Source organism: Typopeltis vanoorti, chromosome 9, assembly GCF_054136105.1.
Source record: "Typopeltis vanoorti isolate ZY-2024b chromosome 9, IOZ_Tvanoo_1.0, whole genome shotgun sequence".
Taxonomy (NCBI): domain Eukaryota; kingdom Metazoa; phylum Arthropoda; class Arachnida; order Uropygi; family Thelyphonidae; genus Typopeltis; species Typopeltis vanoorti.
The window spans coordinates 40992437-41014405 of NC_143557.1; the positions used below are offsets into that span (position 1 = coordinate 40992437).

The 21969-nt window shown below is 34.4% G+C and overlaps 1 protein-coding gene across 1 annotated transcript in view; it reads left to right on the forward strand.

Moving 5' to 3' along the window:
- LOC150103000 (uncharacterized) overlaps window positions 1-21969 on the forward strand; it is a 361006-nt gene that overhangs the window by 98976 nt on the left and 240061 nt on the right. Inside the window, exons 6-7 of the mRNA XM_090397703.1 lie at window positions 4655-4759; window positions 20481-20663. Of these exons, the coding sequence (XP_090253829.1) occupies window positions 4655-4759; window positions 20481-20663 (288 nt within the window). The remainder of the gene's footprint in view (window positions 1-4654; window positions 4760-20480; window positions 20664-21969) is intronic.

Genomic DNA, 21969 nt, shown 5'->3' on the forward strand with positions numbered 1-21969 from the left:
ACAGTTCATTTGTTCGCTGATGATGCAAAGGGTAGGGCGATAGTGAATGCAGAAGATGTCAAAATCTTGCAGGATGACTTGGATAGATTGGAGCTCTGGGCTTAGGAGAATGGATGTCAATTTAATGTGACAAAATGTAAGGTTATGCATTTTGGGGTGAAAAGATTAGCAGCAGTATACCACATTGGTGGAACTGTACTCCAGGAGATTGATGAGGCCAGGGACTTGGGAGTGTTGGTGGATAGGGAGATGAAGTTTAGGGGGCACATTGCAAAAGTAGTTAAATCGGCTCATCAACTCACTTGGTTGTTGAAAAATACCTTGAAAAAATGCAGAGACAAGCAAGTTATTGTACCTCTGTACTGAGCCTTGATAAGACCTCATCTCATCTACTGGGCACAGTAGATGAGATGAGGTCTTATCAAGTCACCTCAGTTCCTTCTTGATGGGGAGGAGGTGGAGAGGATCCAGAGGCGAGTGACTAAGATGATAGCAGGTCTATGGAATGAACCATATAAGAACAGATTTGTGGGTTGCAGAAACTAGTTGATAGGCAGAAAAGGGGAGATATGATTGAGACATTCAAATTGCTAAAGGGATTCTATAGGATTAATTCAGAGGATATTTTTGAGATCAGGACTGGTAGTGGGAGAACTAGGGGACACCTATGGAAGCTGGGCAAGAGTGTGGTTAGCAGGGAAGTTAGAGCTGGGTTCTTTACTTTTAGAGTGGTAAATGAGTGGAATAAGCTGCCAGAGTCTGTTGTGGGTGCTATGACGGTGAGCGAGTTCAAGGCAAGGTTTGATAGATACTGTGAGAATGTCGCATAGTTTTGTGGACATGATGTTTATGGCCTCCCTCGACGAGTCGAGGACTCCCTGGAGTCGCCCGAAATAATAATAATAATATATATATATATATATATATATATATATAAGTAACATTATAACAATTTAGAAACAGCATAATCCATTTGGTATACAAATAAACCTGCAATTAAAGGTAGACACCCTATGATTTGCAGATCAGATTGTATTAGATACATCAGAAAATGATTTATAAAGATCAGTAAATTCATAAAACAAAAAAGTAATGGCTTTCAAAGGCCACAGGAGAAAACCCAATAAACAGTAAAATTGTGATAGATAATATAATATAATAAAAGTAAATACTTTCAGGTGTGAAAGGCAAAAACGGATTATGAAAGGAAATTAGCCATGCAACTAAAGAGAATCCCAAACAGTTCTTTCAATATGCTGCTAGTAAAAGAAAAACTGTACATGGCAGACTAATTTTAAGGAACGCTCTTGTTAGGGAGGGCACTGAATCAGTCGATATAGTGGAATTATTGAGTGAGCACTTTGCAAGAGTATATCATCCAGGTGGTGACGTTGAGGGAATGAAGGAACCATTAGTTTATATGGGAATTGTGGTGAATGAAGTGGAGGTGAATAATCTATTACAGAACCTTAATCTGAATACATCTGTGGGATTGGATGGTATATCAGCACGGGTCTTACGTGAAGCGGCTAAAGAATTGTCAGTGCCCTTGACCTTATTGTTTAATCTGAGTCTTGGGTCTGGTTTAGTCCCATAGGGGTGGAAAGAGGGGAAAATAATTCCACTGCGTAAAGGAGGATCTAAGACTACTATTGCAAATTACTAACCGATCAGCATATCAGGAGTCGTTGTCAAAGTCTTGGAGAAAGTAGTTAAGGGTAAAATACAGGAATGGATTAATCAAAATGAGATACTGTATGGGGGACAGCATGGTTTTGTGAAGGGTAGATCATGTCTCAGTGACTTGCTCAGGTTTTATAACACAGTGACGGCTGAACTGGATAAGGGTAATAGGTTTACAGTGATACTGCTGGCTAAGATCTTTGACGGGATACCACATGGAAGTCTAATCCGTAAACTACAACATATGGGAATGGATATAGGGTTGGTGAGATGGATAGGAGGTGGTTGATGGAGAGATACCAGAGAGTAGTTTACTCAGAAGTAGAGTCCAAAAGATGGCCTGTGACTAGTGATTTGCTGCAGAGTTCTGTTCTTGGACCACTACTGTTCAATTTATTCATTAACGATATAGGAAAGGATCTGAGAGGAACTGTTCGTTTGTTTGCTGATGATGAAAAGTTGGGTAGAGCAATAATGAGTGCACAGGATGTCAAAAATTTGCTGATTTGGATAGTTTGGAAGACTGGGCTAAGGAGAATGGATGTCAATTTAATGTGGCAAAATGTAAGGTTATGCATTTTGGGGTGAAAAGATTAGCAGCAGTATATCACATTGGTGGAATTGTACTCCAGGAGATTGATGAGGCCAGGGACTTGGGAGTGTTGGTGGATAGGGAGTTGAAGTTTAGGGGGCACATCGCAAAAGTGGCTAAATCAGCTCATCAAATCACATGGATGCTGAAGAATACTTTGACGAGCAGAGATAAGCAAGTTATTGTTCCTCTATACCGAGCCTTGATAAGATCCCATCTTGATTATTGTGCCCAGATATGGTCACCTAGGTTTCTTCTTGATGGGGGAGGATGTTGAAAGGATCCACAGACGAGTGACCAAGATGATAGCAGGTCTATGGAATGAACCTTATGAAAACAGGTTGAAGATTTGTGGGTTGCAGAAATTGGGTGATAGGCGGAAAAGGGGAGATATGATTGAGATATTCAAATTGCTGAAGGGTTTCTATAGGATTAATTTAGATGATATTTTTGAGAACAGGACTGGTGGTGGGAGGGCTAGGTGGCATCCATGGAAGCTGGGCAAGTGTGTAGTTAGTAAGGGTGTTAGTGCTGGGTTTTTTACTTTTAGAGTGGTGAATGAGTGGAATAAGCTTCCAGAGTCTGTTGTGGGTGCTGTGACAGTGAATGAGTTCAAGGCAAAGTCTGATAGATACTGTGTGAATTGTGAATAGTTGTTCTTGACATGATGTTTAGGGCCTTCCTTGATGAGTCTAAGGACTCCTTGGAGTTGTCCTTAATAATAATAATTATAATAATAATAATACCTAGGATCTGATTTATCATATGAAGATGAAAAAGATATAGACATTAAAATATCAAATTTTCTTAAAGTAAATGGCATTTATTTAAGATATTCTTAACTGGTAATAAAGACATATCAGAATCAGACTAATGTTCTGTCCAAACCAATTTATTATATAGAAGTGAAATGTGAACCATATAAAAAAAAAAGATGAAAAATGGATTCAAAGGGAAATGAAATTTCTCAGAAAACGAGCTGAATATACCAAATTGGACCATAAAACAAATTGAAGCATTTTACAATCTCTGGATATAATGAATTAATGAATTTCTGAATGAATGAATTATTACATTAGTAAATATAAACAAAAATGGATAGAACATCTAAATCAAATAGTCATTAGCAGACTGCCAAAAAGACTCTGTACAGATATAAAATAAAGTATTGAAAAACAAAGAAAGTAATGGTGTGATTCCAGAACAGGCCATGCAACTTAAAATCCATGATAGGAAGAAGGAAGATTAAAAAAAAAAAAGTGTGACATCTCAGGTATAGATTAGCAGATGTTGCCAACCAGATGTTGAAAACACAATACTGCTTTGTATTTTTCATTAGAGGTAATAAGGGGTGATTCCATGCATTTCTTGCTGTTCCTGCAAAATGAGTTCTGCATTTAAGATGTGAATGTTAGTTTATTTGAGCAGATGTCACTATTTGCTTGAGTAGAAAAATGAGGAATTCATTATACCTGATCATATCTTCACAAAAAAATTACTTAATATCAGTAATGATTCTTTTTCTCATGATGTAGTGTACAGAAAAATTGTAAGACTATCTGATATTTAGCTGTCTGATGATGTATCTACCAGATGTTTCACTGGTTCCTGATATCATCTTATTGTTTACTAATATATGTATTTAAAAAAAGTTTATAGTTCAGACAGAATAGATGCCAAGCTGTGGTTTTAGTTCCTAACCAGATGAAAGACTCATGAATTAATAGCCAGGAATTCTCTAAAAAACACTTGAAAAGTGGAGGGAGTAGATGTATTTTCTTGAAACTTAATACTTTCCCCTGTCCTTTCCAAGCAAGGAAGTTGAAATCTGAAACATGCTAAAAGCTGAAATTCCCTTAGAGTGAGCACACTGACAACTACTTCCAAGTGAAACAGTGACATGCCAAAAAAGAATGAGAAATAAATGGTAAGATGGATAAATCATGCTATATAGATACCTTTCTCCTTGGTCGCACGTCACCTGATACTGAGTAGTGACACAATAAGTAATTATTATTACTTATTGCAGAGACATTTTCAAAAATGTGTTATACAGTGACCAATGGAAACTATATCAGTATAGTTCCATACATTAAATGTATTAAGTGCATGCATTTTCTGTTCTGTGGAGGCCTTAGACTGAAGTGCCAATCTAGTGATAATTTTTCCCAAGTCCATAGACAAGAGAGAAAATGCATAAACCTGTGTCTTTAAATTTTGTTCATTTAGTATGCTGTTGAAGTATGTATTTACTTAGCATTATTTATAAGCTCTAGAAAAAACAAAAAAAAATTGTAGTTCTACATTTAATCAATTTTGTATATATATATATAATTTTCATTACAACATTTGTGTACCATTTAAAAACCTTTTCTATAGGTCAAAAATCAAGCACTCTGTTGGAGCATTTTATCATCAGATTACAAATCCCGAGGTAGTAAGAAAATTTCCTGATGAAATAATTAGGTTGATGGCAAATGATCCGTAAGTAGGATAATGTGTAACTTAACCTTTTTTGGTATCAATATTTTTAGGCTAGTAATAGAAGTATGTTATGTGTGTGAATGATTGTACTCAAATACAAGATGACCTTGTCCCACTATCAAGCCATTGTTTTCGATCTTACACTTGGTTAATTAGGAGTGAAAATGGATACAAACACACAAACATGTTATAGTCAGCACAAATATGTACATAGGATTTTGAATTTTTTTCATTAGTATGAGAACATGTATTTCCAATAAAGACTTAAAGGTAAAAATTAGATAAAAATATTTCATTTCAAGAAAAATTAAACTGTCATCATTGTGAAAGAATGTTAAAAAAAAAATTCAAAAATAACAATGTAAGTGTATAGAGAGTGGTATATTTTTGTGTGTAATAACAAGCATTTCAAATTAACCTTTACACTGCCAAGCCCAGGTTATCTTGAGCACTTTAAAAACTGCATCCTTTCAGAGCTTGAGAATATTTGATCATGTAAATGCATGCATCTTCTTCTTTGAGTACCATCGGAGGTCGGTGACCACCTTGGCAAATTTTGAGCGATTCTCAGCCACTCTGAGCAGTCTCTCAGAGTTCATGCCAGTCCACTGTCTGATGTCTGCCAGGCAAGATTTTCTTCATCTTCCTTGTCCTCTTCTTCCATTTATCTTCCCTTTTATAACCAATTGAAGTATCTTATATTTTTCATTACAAAATAGGTGACCAAGATATGTAGTTCTCCTTCTTTTTATGGTATCTAAAAGTTCACATGATTTCCCCATTTGTTTCAGTACTTCCTGATTGGATGTTTTTGCTGCCCATGGGATTTTTAACATTCGTCTGTATAACCACATCTCAAAGGCTTCAAGTCTTTTTATTGATGTTGTCTTCAAGGTCCAAGTTTCTGCACCTTGTACAGACCATACATAGCATTTAACCATGCATACTCTAAGCTCTAAATTTAAACTGCGGTTACACAGTGTTGATTTCATCAGGAGAAAATGTTTTCTTGCCATTTCAATTCTAACTTTTATTTCCATTTCTGGATTGCATTCTTCATTTAATCAGCATTCAAGATATTTAAACTTTGTCACTCTTTATATTCATTTCCCATTTAAAGAAAATGATGAATTAAGAATTGGTTTCTTGCCTATGACCGTGAATTTAGTTTTGGTGATATTTATTTTTCATCCTATAATAAATTTAGTTTAATCCTTTATCCAAGTGTGTGCAAACAAAGTTTGTGCCTGAAAGTATCTTCAGGACTGGGGTAAAGTGGTACAACACCAGGCAACTCCTTGCAAAGGTGGAGCAAGCTACCAACCCTCTTATCTCAGTATCTCTCATAATGCAAAACACATCTCCTTGCAGATCTGTATAATGTTATGCATTAAGGGAAGGGCCACTACCCAGACTAGTTTTGACCTTTATTGAGGTCTCTTCAGTGGGAGCCAGGCCCTAGTGGAGATACCAAGGCAGAGGCATTAGCAAGGTCATCTCCTCCTATAGGAGCTGCCAAACGGTGTGCCACCTTTTAATTAAATTACTCTGGATTTAGAGAAAGATGTTGAAAGTTTATTTTTCACTTGGTCAGACTATAATAAATTTAGTTTAATCCTTTATCCAAGTGTGTGCAAACAAAGTTTGTGCCTTTTTTTTGAACAGATGCCTTTTGGTTCCAATATAAGTTTTTAACGATCCTGATGTCTTTACCATCTAATCCAATTCTTTTGAATAGTGCAATCATTTTGCATGTTGGACTTTGTCAAATGCTTTCTCGAAATCGATGAAGCAAATGAATATTTCCTTGTTTTGGTCAATACATTTTTGGAATAAGATCTGAGAACAAAAAAAAAGTTTCTCTTGTTCCCAAACCATTTCTAAAGCCGAATTGGGTATCACTGATGGTGTCTTACGTTTTCTGTGTATTCTTTTTTGAATTATTTTCAGAAACATTTTGAGAACTTGACTGATTAGGCTGATCATTCTATAGTCATTACAAGTTTTCACATTTGCTTTTTTTTAGGTAGCATGATGGTCAACTGTAACCAGTCTTGAGGGATTATGCCTGTATCGTAGATCTTATTAAATAGTTTTACTAATATATTAATGTTGTCACCTTCTAATAACTTTACTATTTCTGCTGGTATGCTATCCGGGCATGCATGAGTATTAAAAAAATTTCTACTGAAACAACTTTAAAATATGTTTGAATTTTGTGAGCATATGATAATATCTGGTATGAATATAATTCATTTCGATTCAAGCAATTCTCTGTTTACATCTTTTATCTGGAGGAAAATATTTGTATTGGTGTACATCAGTGCTTCCCAAACTGTGGGCCGCGGCTCCCTTGGGGACCGTAGGTTTTGTTGAGGGGGGGGGGTGTCGTGAAATAATGAAAACAAATTTAAAATCTTTTAAGACTAAATAATTTTTTTATCTTAAAAGAAATGTATTTAATTATTATTATTTATTATTTCTTTTTTGTTATTTTTTATATTTTAATGGAAAAAAAATCACACATTGGTGCAGGTTCATTAATTTTGCTTCCTGCTTATTTCGGCGCTTAATGAATATTAGTAAATATCTGCTTATTCATATAAGTTTCATTTCAAAGCAGAAATCTAAGAATTGCAGTTCCAAATATTTCACCCGATATTGACTTTTTGAGTAGCAGTATTGAAACATGTCCATCACATTAAATTGTTATTAACTTTTATGTTTTTAATTCTTTCTTTATTACTAATCGTTTTACATTTCATGTGCTTGTACTGCATTGTACAATAACAATATATCTATCTATATAAAATATGATGAGAATGATGAGAAAAAATATGATGAAATATGAGATAGTGTGCCATGTCAAATGCGTATGTAAGATGCTAAAAATGCAATATTCCCTGTGTATGTTTTGTATTGAATATAAAGACAATAAATATTATAATAATATATCTATATTACGATTTTTTTATGAGGGGGGGCCGTGAAATATTTTAATTTTTCCAAAGGGGCCCCTGACATTCAGAAGTTTGGGAAGCACTGGTGTACATAGCAGAGGCAATTTTGTGGTCAACATGTCATATGGTCCATGTCTTCCCAGAGACAATAAAGATATTGAGGAGTGTGAATGCAGACCACACACCATTAAAATGTCATGAAATCATCAGGAAAAAGAAATAGACATATTAATCAGCCAGTAATGAAATCTCATTGCGTTACTAGAATAAAATAAGAATATGGGTGAAGTTGACAGGTCAGAGGTGATAAGTTCTGTTGAACATGTGATAAATCCTTGAAGCTGTACAGAGTGTTTGTTTTCACATCCTGGACTTATAACAGTTCTGCATTCTCATATGAGATACAATTTAAAAAGAGTGAAAAATATAATATTTGCAGATTTTCAACTGACTTTCCCAAGAGAAATTTTTAAAAATCTCCATACACCAAGAGCAACTACCAAAATGGGATGTTCATCACCTAGTGACTAATGCCTCACATTGAAAGAAAAACATTTCTCATCTCCAGTTTTTAGCTGCACTAAAAAAAAAAAAAAAAAAAAAAAAAAAATCCTACTAGATATCACAATGTGTAATCAATCACTTTGCTTGAAGAGAGAAAAAGGGTAGAGAGAGAGAGAGAGCAGATATATATATATATATGTGACAGTGTTGGGTTACTCTATGTGTATGAGGGTTGTTTGAAAAGTTTGGTAAATTTTCACTAGATGACAACACAGTTCGTTCATTCATACCAATGTCAGCTTGTATCATCTTTTTCATGACCTGTGGCAAAATTTTAGCCACCTGTGATGCATAGTTCTTGTTTGGCAAACATTTAAAATGCCTGTGTTTGCATTTTTCATAAAAATGCGAACAGTTTTCGTGTATTGATAAAATACTTATTTGAAGAAGTGGATGGCTGCAGGTCAAAGCCAAGTTAGATACAGCTCATGGGGACTTTGCACCAGCATTAAAGACTATTTATGTTTGGATAAATGAGTTTGAACATGTTCATAAGTCCATTGAAGATGAAGCACACTCCATATGCCCGACTGAAGTCACTACGAAGGAAATGATTGACAAAATCCATGGTATCGTTATGGAAGACTACCGAGTGAAAGTGTGTGCGATTGCTGAGATTGTAGGCATCTTATCTGAACGGGTGTATAATATCCTGCATGAAAAATTGCACATGAAAAAGCTGTGTGTGTGATGGGTGCCATGATAGTTGACTGTTGATCAAAAACGCATGCGAAAACACATTTCAACGCAGTGTTTGGTGATGTTTAATTGCAATTCACAGGATTTTTTGCGTCGATTCATGACTGTAGATGAAACTTAGGATCCACCACCACACACCTGAGTCCTAGCAGCAGTCAGAACAGTGGACAATGGCCAGTGAAAAAGCATTGAAAAAAGCAAAGACTGTTTTGTCATCTGGGAAGGTGATGGCTGTTGTTTTTGGGATTCCCAAGGAATTATCATGATAGACTATTTTGAAAAGGGTAAGACGATAACAGGAGTCTATTATGCATCATTGTTGGACTGTTTAAAAGAAGAACCAAAGAAAAGATAGCCAAGATTGGCATACAAAAAGATACTCTTTCATCGAGACAATGCACCATCCTACACATTGGGCATCTCAATGATAAAATTGCACAAATTGAGGTTTGAATTAGTTCTACATCCACCATATTCTCCAGACTTGGCCCTATGTGACTTCTTGTTCCCAAACTTAAAAATTTGGCTTGGTGGGAAAAAATTTTCTTTGAATGAGGATGTCATCAAGACTGTCAATGACTATTTTGCATAATTTGACAAATCCTACTTTTTAGATGGGATGAAAAAATTAGAAACTCGCCGGACCAAATATGTAGACCTTGATGGAGACTATGTTGAGAAATAAAGGTGATTTTTTCCAAAAAAAAAATGTGTTTAACTTGTTTTTTTTACCAGACTTTTCAAACAACTCTCGTATATTCCCTGTGTCTAAAAATATCACGCTGGCTAAATTTTTGAAAACAATGGAGGTGTTGCATAATAATAATCAGTATTGTATAAAATAGTAATCATTTTCAATAAAACATAATTTACCAGTATTTTGGTTAACTCTGATTTGAAAGCAACTAGCCTAAGTTTTGCATGTTATTTTTAAAATTTGAATTATAAAAAAAATTGTGAAAATAAGTCCGCAAGGAGAGTTTGAATGGCTTCTGTTATCTCAGCATTGAAAAAAGTGAAAAGCTATTATACTACAGTAATTCTTCAATTGTCCAACCACAGTGGGAGAGCAGTTTGTCAGATGGAAGGTTGGATAACTGAAAGTACATTTACATGGTGCTATAGCAGATATCATTTGACATACTAATCCATTCAAGAGTCTGTCAGTTGAATGCAAGCAATATACAGTGTATCATGGGAGTCATCCTTTGTAGAACTGGGAGAAAATTGATTTTGGCTATAATTCTTTGGTTGTAGGCCTTAGAGAAGAGTTTTTTTTTTTTTTTAAATGACTGTTAATGTCTTGTCTGTAACATGTTTTGTTAGCTTTAGTTCCTATCATCAGTCCTGTACCCTGAAGATGCCAACAGTTTAAGTTGGTGAAACTAGTTGGTATTAAAATAGTTTTTTCTCAGATACTTGATCAACATTTCCCAAATAGTCAATTCACATAGCTACTGTGGTCAAGAAAAAATATCGTTTAATATGAGGTTTTTTTTTTTTTTTGATGAGGGAGAATTTCTTGTTAAAAATATGCTGCTGAAGAGACTGTTGGCTCTTGATAGTAATGAATTGATAATATGATATTTCTGTAAAAGATTGCAAGCTGATATCTAATGGATATAATGGCCTGAGAAGAAGCTCGTGTAGTCTGTTCTTCAGCAGTATCTTTTCAACAAGAAATCTCTATCATCATCAAGAAACCTCTTCTAGCTACAACCTAAGAATCATAGACAAATTCATCCTCTATTTTCTTCCAGTTCTACAAGGAGAGATGGCTTCCATTAGGATGTTTCTTCTTTATATTTAGGGAAGCATTGAATATTACTCATAAACTAAAGAAATTTTTATCTTTTAAGTCACATGCAATCCGATCAATCAAATCAATTTCCTTTTACCTTCTCCAAATGATAAAGTATAACTGCTTTTGCTAACTAATCTATCAAATTCCTTGTAACCGCAACTTATTCTATTTCAGGCAAACAGGCTGCTCTCTCACAAAATGTATTTCTGAACATTTATCCTATATTGAGCTAAATAGGCATCATAAATCTGGCCTTGAAGAGCATGAAATTGATAACACTAGCAGTAAGATCTTTTGAAATATTGCTATGCATCTGCATACAATCACTTACAAATTTCAACATCCTTTCATAAAGTGCCGAAGTTCTTCATCATTCAAATTTCTACCTCAAAGATGGACTTTCTTTGCCAAAAAGATGGGAAATTTTTATTCAGAATTGTATTTATTAATTTTTTTATCACTTGAGAAGTTTAAGCCAAAATATTTGTCTACTTTTTATCTTTAATTAAACTTCTTTACTGTGGATATGTATTCTTATTATAATAGATTTTATACAGTTATCACTTCATCAAAGAATGGGATTTTGAAGTTCTTGTACTTATTTATAATATAATATAATAAATATAATAAAATATTTAAATTCACCTTCAGTGTATTCAAAAGCAATTTCTCCATTTATATATTGGAAAAATTGACAGTTTTATTAGAAATGCTCTAAAAATAAAACATACTCCTCTTGTGTCTTGTGAGAATCAAAGAATATTTGATTCTCACAAGACATTCTGAAAATGATTCTCACAAGACATTGACATTCTGAAACAGTTAAAAGATAGAATGCACTTGCAAAATACATATCCTTAGCTGCCTTATCGTGAATCTAAACAATCCAATAAAAGCTAGCATCAATGACTTCACTGCATTCTTTAATCAACAAATATAAAGTTGCTGTCTCTATGTTTAGATTCTGAAAGATTGATATGCTTTCCCAAGTGAGGAAGCCCAGAACTTGTTATCCTCTTCTTTAGATTTTTATTCCCAAGCAAGTAGGGTATACAAAAGTCATTCTTTTCTCATTGAAGTAATTATTATAACTATTATTATTACATAGAGTCCATAGACTCATCACAGAAGGTCCATTATATAAACATTAAATATCAATACCTGTACAATACCTATCATATTTTTGCTTGAAATCATTCACTGACAAAGCACAGAACTGACTCTGACAATATCTTATGCTCATTCACCAATCTCCAGGCAAAAAATCTAGATCTCACGCCTTGCTAACCACACTCTTATTAATTTTCCTTGGATCACCTCTAGTTTTCCTCACATTATTCATGTACTGAAATATTTCGTTTACATCAATCCTATAAACTACCCTAAGCAACTTATATGTCTCTATCATATCTCCCTCTCCCATCTACCAATCAACCAGCCTCTGTAACCTGCAAATTTTCAATTTTTCCTCATATGGGGCATCGTACAAATTTGCCACCATCTTGATCACTTGCCTCTTAATCTACTTCAGTTTGTCCACATCTCCATGAAACCCAGGCAATCAGATCTGTGCACAGCAGTCCAGATGAGACCTTATCAAAGTCTTATAAAGAGGAATAATAACCTGGTTATATCAGGGTGTTCTTCAATAACCAAGTAATCCTGTTGGGCTGTTTAACCAATTTTTTTCAATATGCCTTATGAACTTCAACTCCCTATCCACTAATACCCCCAAATCCCTGGCTTAATCGGTATCCTGGCATACAGTTCTATTAATGTGGTACACTTCTAGTGATAACTGTATAATAAACCAATAATCTTTTCACTCCAAAATGCGTGACATTAATTGAAAATACAAGTACAGTACCATGCAAAGAAGTGATCACTGTGGAAGTTAAATAAATGTTATGTAAGTTATTAATGAGCATGACACGTCCTTTATTTTTGAGATTCATACTATTTGATGTATCCTTGGAGTCGGGTTGCTTGGGAGTGCAGCCCTAAGTGGGTGGTAAACTCCACCTAAGGCTAAATACGTCCGTGAGACCGATAGCAAACAAGTACCGTGAGGGAAAGTTGCAAAGAACTTTGAAGAGAGAGTTCAAGAGTACGTGAAACCGCTCAGAGGCAAACGGGTGGGCCCTCGAAAGCCAAAAGCGGGGGGATTCAGTCAGTGGAAGTTGGGCTGGTGTCGGTCTGAACGACAGACCGCGCCAGGCCGGGCTAGGGCCAGAGTCCTTCCGGTCGCTGACGCACTTCCCTCCGCTAGTAAGTTTTTTCCGCCAGTTTATCTGGTGTTTTTCATCCCGCGAGCAGACAAACCGGCCCCTTGAACACACAGGGATACAGCCAAGAATACCTTGAGGCATAGGAGTGACCATTCTATCCTCGTATTTCGGTTACGAAATCCAAGCATGCTTGGAAGGTTGTGGGCCTTAAAGGCCTGTTAAAGCCATTGGGATAGGATAGGATACTATTTGATGTATAAATAAACACTACAAGGAGATACAAACTTCATTTCGAAAATAACAGAAAGGTGTCGAATTATCCATATATTGCATAATGCTTTCAGGAGAAAGTGCTGGGAGTAATAACATTGAATTTTATTCTGATCTTTTGTATTCAAATTTCTGTTACTGTTCTTTGGCGCCCAAATAGTGATTTTATTTAACAATGCATTCAGTGTCTTTATTTGGATGTTGGTAGGACTGTGGCTAATCTCTTAATGATAGTCATTCTCTTCTGTAAAAAGAGTATAATTTTTTTATTATAATAATATAATCTATCCATAACAGCAACACCTTTCCCTTTATCCACTTTCGAGATAACATTGTTTTTAAGAGCCTGGACAGTGTGAAGTTTGCCAGCAGAAATATTTACAAGTGAAAAGTTTGATCTTTAATCAAAGAGATGCTACTTCAGAGTTTGTTGGCATCATCACGAGAGGCACAAAATGTTTTATTCTGTTGTGCATGAAGACTAAAAAATTGTATGTGTTTTGAAAAAAGTATTCAATCACTTTGACATATATATATATATATATATATGACTCGCAAAATTGTGTCCTAAAGGACATATGCAAGGGCATATGTTTCATTAAAAGATAAAGACCTTGATATGTTAAATGAATTTTATTTGTTAGCTCTCCAGTACTGTTGGCTCTTACATTCTGGTCTTCAAAGGTATCACCAACTGCATGAATCCACATAGATCTCAGTCTTCCTCTAGGTCTTCTTCCTGCCAGTTTTGTATCAAACACCTGTTTTGTTAATCTTTTTCTTTTCCATTCTATTTATGTGATCATATAATTAGATATTCCCTTCTTCAACATTCTTGAGTATTATGTTGAAAGCCACTACCGAGTAGTATTAACAGGGATGGCATCTATAGTGAGGGGTTATGGAAGGTGAGACACCTTTTGGCAACTCGTATAGGTAAATATGACTTCTCCATTACTTCCACCTTAGTATCACCACCTCTGGGCCTGGCTCCCACTGACGAGACCTCAAAAAAGGTCGAAACCGGTCTGGGTACTGGCCCTTCCCTTAATGCATAGCATTATACAAGTCTGCAAGGAGATGTGCTTTGCATTATTGGAGATACTAAGACAAGTGATGAGAGCTTAGTCCACCTTTAGCACGAGTTGCCTCATTCCTGAAAATACTTCAGGGGCAAACTTTGTGCTTACACTTGGATAAAATGATTCAACTAAATTTATTATATTCTCAAGTATTAGTTATGTCATTTTCTTTGTTGATATCTTCATTTTTAATATGACTTGCCATTGATGCTATCCATTCACTCTTCTAATTTCTTCAGAAACACTAATATCTATGATCTCTGGTTTGTGATCACCTGTTATATTTTTGACCTCACTCTCCCATATATTAAAATTTGTTTCAACACTGACTTATATACTGCTAGCTTAATGTTTTGGAAGACCAAGATGCAGGGGAGTTGATGTACTTAAGAAGTGCATCCAGTATGAGTTAACTGGAAACCTGACAAATAATAAACCAGTTGTAAGAAAGTTCTTGATCAGAATCTAGTCATGAAATCTTGTGTTAGTCTCTCATAATACATCCACTACTTAGCAAGGTACACCAGTGTCCAAAAGGTAAGGTCGAACTACATTTTTACCTGTATATGAAAAAATTAAAAAAAAATTTTACACCCCAAATGTGGACATAAATTTATTGCCAGCATACTAATAAATTATATTACACAAAAAATGCAGTATAAATTTCATACAAATTAAATTGCAATACATTTTTGGCAAAAGTTACAAATTTCTAAGAACATAGTTAAGGAATTAATGTACGGTGCTTACAGAAAATTGCAGAGAGACGTTTCAGTGCAGGAAAACCTTGCTTTACGTGAAATCGATATGTGTGATTGAGTGATATGCGAATTATTATTTCCTGTTTTTAAGCAAGTGATTAATCAGTTAACGCGATTTTTTTTTTATGTTATGCGAAATTTCTTGCCACCAATTTGCAGTGAGCGGCAGCACTTTTCAGTGTTGCAGCCAGTGGATAGTGGCAGTGCTGCAGGCAATGGCTGGCGACACTCAGCAAGTTGACTCAAAGCTATCAGCACAAGTGCACGTGCAAACTCTGTTTTCTTGCTCAATCGCTTTTCCTTCATTTTGCTTTAATTTAAATACCTATAAGACTTTATTATATTCAACCCATGATATAGAAAAGAGAGACTGATAAAGAAATGGTAATAAAAAGAGAAGAAAAGTAATTGCATTAGAGGAAAAGCTGGAAGTCATTAAGAGACATGAAAGTGGCACTAGTAATGCAATGATTGTGTGAGACCTGCGATATAGCAAGTCTACAGTTCAGACTATATTAAATAAGAGCAAAGAATACAAAGAACAAGGAAAAGTTGCTATTGCTTTTTTAAGCATGCAGATCACCCAAAATAGATGCCATTTAATGATTGAGATGGATCATCTTCTATCACTCTGGATTGAGGATTGTAACCAAAAAAAAGAATACATCTTGGTACAAGGAATATTCAGGCAAAAGCTCTGAATATTTTCACATCATTGAAAGAGACCAAATTTCAAGAGGAATGATAAAGCTTTACTGCAAGTTTAGGATGGTTTGACCATTTTAAAAATTTTGCTGAACTGCATAAAGTAAGAATAACTGGGGAATCTGCTAGTGTTGATATGGATTCTGTGGTCAAGTTCCCTGAAGAATTGCAAAGTTTAATTCAGGAGGGTAATTATGATGATTGGCAAATACTCAACATCCACGAAATTGGTCTCTTTTGGAAGCATATGCCAACAAAACCTTTCCTAGCTAAAAACTGAAGCATCTCAACCAGGATACAAATTATCTAAAGATCGTGTTATGCTTTAATTAGGAGGCAAGGTAGAAGGCGACTTTAAACTCAAGCCTTCCCTTTCAGAACAGTTGAAGAAGAATGATCTCTTTCAACTCGAAGAACAGTGTGCATATGAAGAAGATTAGGAGTGCAAACAAGAAGAGAATGTTACAACTATGAAGCTAACTGCTAAAGAACTTGAGCTAGTTTTCAACCACATTGAGTATGCTAAGGAAATTTTGTTTCATGCTGATCCTGATATACAACAAAGCTTAAAAGTTTGCCGAAATCTTGATCAAGCGATCACCAGCTATTGCAAATTGTATGACAAGATGAAAATACAGAGCACGATTCGAACATCTTTAATTAATGTTTTTTTAAAAAAAGTAGTTCAATCAAATGTTTAGACATTAAATAAAAATTTAAGTAATTGATATTTATTAACTTTGATGATTTTGCCCTCTAATATAGCTTATAATTTTTTTTTTCAAATTTATGCTAGCTGATGGATGAATTATAATTATTCATATTGTTTACTGTATTTGTTTAACATGATTTCTCTTAGCGCGCATTAATTGATGGATTACTTAATCGCGAAAAGCGAGGTTTTCCTGTATGGAATATGTCCAACCCAAACTGCATTGAAACTCTCACAATATAGTACCATGCTTAGCACCAAGTGATATGCCAGGTTAGCAGGAAAACGACCCAGAGGAAGACCAAGAAATAGGTGGATTGATACAGTACAAAGTGCCTTAGACGATAGAAATATAAGATCTGATAATATTGGAGTCTTGACAAGTAAGAGACTGATTTGGAGGAAAATTGTAGATAGGAAGTTATTAATGATGTAAATTTTTCATGTAGTACTATCATATCCTGTACACCCCCCTTGAGGGCAAATCAGGAATTTGATGATGATGATATATGACCAGTTTTAACAAGCAATTTGCTGCTTTCTCATCACTTAATCATGTCCAGTTTTTATTGAAATTAAAAGAAGTTTTTTACCACTTTTAACGCTTCTCCGATCACTACTTTTCCATCTTTTTTCCATATTTCAAGAGTAAGAAAAAATAAAAATAGAACAGTTTATTTACATATACCATTGTCACAGTTATTAGTCTGTTAGTCAGTTAGTCTGTTTGATGTTTATAAATGTGAATTGTTTGTATCTTGAAAGTTTGTAACCTGTTCACCTGTAATTTAAGTAATATTTAAACAAATGGCACAAACAGTACATAATAGCAGTTCTTTTAATGTTTTTTACAGGGTAACATTTTTTATCTGTTATTTTGCATTAAATAATAATTTTTAATGTAAATATACATATTTTGATTTACATTTTTTACTTTATAATAATAATTTTAAATTTAACAGTAGTTCTCATCCTGCTGAGTCATATTAAACTTTTCATGTGTGTGTTATTTACTTCAGGTTTAATTTTGTCTCTTTACTGATTATTTTACATGTACCAAAATAATCAGTAAATAGGCAAAAGAAAAGAGAATATTTCATATGTTCTCTGCAAGTTCTTTAGTTCTTTTTTTGTGTGTGTTTGTGTTAACTGTGTATGTCTTATTTGTTAGACTTCATTTGTCTTTGACTCTGCTGTAGTGAAAGAAATATATTAATAATCAAGTTATTGCTCATGCATAAGTCCAGAATGTTACATTGTAGTTAAAATGAACCATGCAGCTAAATATTGGATTCTCTCTTTTTGATCTGCTCTCACTTAATATTTCCTTGCATCTTTCAGTTTCATTCATGTGCTTTCTATGCTGTTCTTCATATTTTGATAACCAGTTTAAACTTTTTCATTATTTGTCTTTGAAGATTAATTTTTGCACTCCACATAATCAAATAGTGTGATTATCTTCTTTGGGGATTCCATTGTGTACATCGGATAATCAGAATTGGAGAAACTAAGCTAGTTTAACTAATGATGACAAAATGCCAAAATATTTGATGTTGGCAATTATCTTTCACCAGGATACTGGATAATCCTCTTCACCCTTTCATCACCTTCAACTCTTCATAACCAGTTTTCCTTCCATATGTACTGTGGATGACTAAGACCATAACCTCATTCTAGTATTCTTTCTCTACAAAAGTTCTTTCTCCCAGCTTTGGTGTGCTACTGATGCCAAATGGAATGCCCTTCGTGATTTTTACTCCTCCTTTCCTTGGACTCGTTAATGTCTTTGCTCTTCTGCTCCAACAGAATAACTGAAATAATTAAGTCTTACTGAACTGAAGGTCTCCATCCTTCCCCACCACTACCACTTTCCCTTAAAATCCACAGACCATTATCCAAATCTTGGTTCACCAAAAAAGGTTTATTACAGCAGTCCACAAAAGTAATAAATAATAATAAAAAAAATATATAAATAAAACATCACATTAAGTGGTTTGAAACCAAAATTCACAGCTGTAAAAAGAAACCATCAACAAATTAAAGTCAGAAAATATGCTTTCTGCTTAAATGGCAGTTAAGCCTGTTAGTACTTGGTAAAAGTTACACTCAATGGCCTTGTTCACTAATGCAAATTCTTCTGATCTTTGTCTCACCTCTCATATGCAGATAGTATACAAAAGTAACATCACCAAAAAACTAGGCTACTTTCTTCTCATCATAATATTTTTTTTTCCTCCTCCTCCAACTTTTGTACAGATGCCTAGAAACTGCATTCTTCCTCTAGATATCATAAGAAAGTTATCTGAAGAATCCTGACTAGCTTGGATAACAACAAGTCATCTGATCCTGATGACTAGGCGACTTGATAACTTCTTTAGAATCTAGAAACCTATCAGTTAATCGTTAACTACCAGTATTGGATTCCACCATCATTAAAGCCACGGTAGATATTCACCTGCTCCTCCATCTTTGAACAGAGAAAGTTTGATACTTGACTCACTGCCAGAGTATCCAAAGTCTCTACACTTTTACCCATGCCCTTCTCCTATCCATAAATGACCTTCTCTCACTAGCTTTAAATCTTATCTATAGTTTTGCTGTTGACATTATACTCTGTTGTCCTTTTTCATTTGTCAGACTTTATAATATTTAAACATCCAATCTGCAAGATTATCCATAACCACTGTCTTAAACACTGATTTTCCTTGCCATATTGCAGTAGCAAGTGAACTTCTCTGTTACTAAAACACCCTCCTTTCTTATTATTGCAAGAAAGATCACATTTATCTCTATTTGCCTGTGATAAGACCTAGATTTCCCTGCATAATAATTTCTTTTTCTTTGACTGATTTACACGTGTAGCTTTACCTGATATAAATACATCCATAATTTCTTCATAATTTCTAAAAATCTGCATGTGCTTTTCTGCTCAAGACAGTACTTCTCAAACTTCTGACATTGTACAAGTCCCAAATCTACTTTACCTTCAAATATTGTTTCACAGTTTCAGTGCTGCACCAAAAATCCACCTAAAATCCATGATGATGTTTTCCAGAAGAGGAAGTCTTTGATGATCCTCTCCCACACTCACTCTAGTCATTTTCTCATAGGCATCTTGTGTCCTCTTCATGCATCTTTTTTTGCATCATTATTTTCATGAGAGCTTTGTTGCTGAATTAGTTACCATTCCTCTAGTCTTTTTTAAGCTTTTGAACACGTTAGCAGCGTCTGGTCAAAATAATCCACCCACTCTACAGCTTCAGTCACACCAAACCAATTTCTTGTTTCCTCTTTCATTCCATCTAACTTTGTAACAGTCTTCTTTGTGACATTTTTCCAAAATACTATAAATGCTAACTTCAGTTGTTCAAATTACTGTTATTGGAAATGTTGCTGTCTTTTGTTCTATCACTAATCTATGTCAGGTGGTCTCTTTTGGTCTCAGACCAACAGTTCATCAGGCTACTTCTGTTTCTTTGATCCTTTGGTTTGCACTTCATCTCCTTCCTGGGTATTCTCGATGTTATGTTTTTAGATGTTCTTTCCATTTAATTATGTATTTTTTTGTTGTTTGGTTTAGTTCTTTCAAATGTCTCTTCATTTCTGTTTTTCACCTTCATGTTTAGTATATTATTCCATTTACTTTGGAAAATTTCTTAAAGTGATTGACTAGTTAAATTATTTTATTGTCTATTACTATTTTAGTTGAGATAGATATTTTCCCTTGGAATGCCATTGATTTGGTGATTTTTTTTTTAACCTTGAGTTATTGACATATTATATTGTTTTATAATTAAATTCAATATATATATATATATATATATATATACAGCTTTTTGGAGATTGTCTTCAGTTGCTCCAAATATCACTTCGTCATCGGGAGCAACTGAGGAACAATACAATAAAATGTTAATTTTTTTATTATTTTTTTTATAGTACAAATCCCTCTGCTGGACCTTGGACTGTTACTCTAAATCCATACATTTATTACCCATTTTTGGAATATTGTGATGACAGCTTACTGCGATGGAACATTTGGTTTGCTTATAATACCCGAGCATCCTCTCTTGATGATAAGTTTAATAACAGCATTGAAATCGAAGAACTACGATTTAACAGGTACATGAGTTCCATTTATAGTTGAAAGTAATAGTTTGTTTTTAGTGATCTACTTCTCACTTGAACATCTATCTCTTTGAGAGGACCTTTTAATGCACATTAGAAAAGATACGTTGTTGATGTTTTTATGTAAAATAGTTTTTTCCCACAGATTAATAAATTAGTATGTGGATATTAATTCATAGTGTTACTAAAGGATATCAATGCTGGCTAATGGAGGAAACCTCCACGTAGCCTGTAAGGAAAGTTTGAAAACTGACAGAGACTGGTGATTTGAAATCACCCCTTACTTTTACATGTGTACTCTGTTACTAGGTATCTATTTGAATGATATAATCACGTAATCACAAGAAAGATATTTATTTAACCAAATATTTCGGTCTGGAAATAGCAAACCATCGTCAGTGGTATTACAAGAACAGTTTAAAAAATACAAGCTAGAATACTAACAATAGATCGTTAAAATTAGAACATGCCGCATGATTTTATATCACTAAGTATGAAACAGAATATTTTGAAGTAGAAACATGATTGAATTTGCTATTAAAAAAAATTTAAAAAAAAAAAAAAAATTAATTAATGAGTAATCTTGATTAGACTTTCCCAGATTTTTGATATAGATATACAGTCATTACTATGGCTACTCCATAGTAATGGAGTAGCCATAGGATTCAACACAAAATATGAGGCTAATCTTCTTGAATGGCAGTCAGTCTCAAGTAGAGTAATGTGGACAAATATGAGAATGGGGAACTGGACAATGAGACTTATTTGTGCCTATGGTCCCACAGAAGGTTCTAAGGTAGAAGTGGAGGAATTTTTTGACGCTTTAGAAAAAGCAACTGACACAATGAAAAAGAAAAAGTTGGTCCTTGTTGGGGATCTAAATAGCAGAGTAGGAAATGATTGTGAGACATACAAAAATATTTTGGGAAAATTTGGAGAAAAGAGCACAGCTAATAATAATGGCAAATATCTGTTGGATTTCTGCGCAGGACATGGACTGGTTATTACTAACACCATGTTCCAACATAAAAATGTGCACAAATTCACATGGAGAGAAGAGGCTAGGAATAAGAAAAGTCTCATTCACTATGTTATTGTTGATAGTGATGTTTTCTCCCTGGTGCAGGACACCAGAGTGTACAGAGGATTTGAAATTGGAAGTGATCACTATTTAGTCTTGAGCAGGATAAAATTGAATTTCATATTGAAAAGAATAACATGTAAGAAAGTTTTAAAGCGAATAAAAGTTGAGCAGCTCTCAGATGTGAACTGTAGACTAAAATACAGAAAGATATTTGAA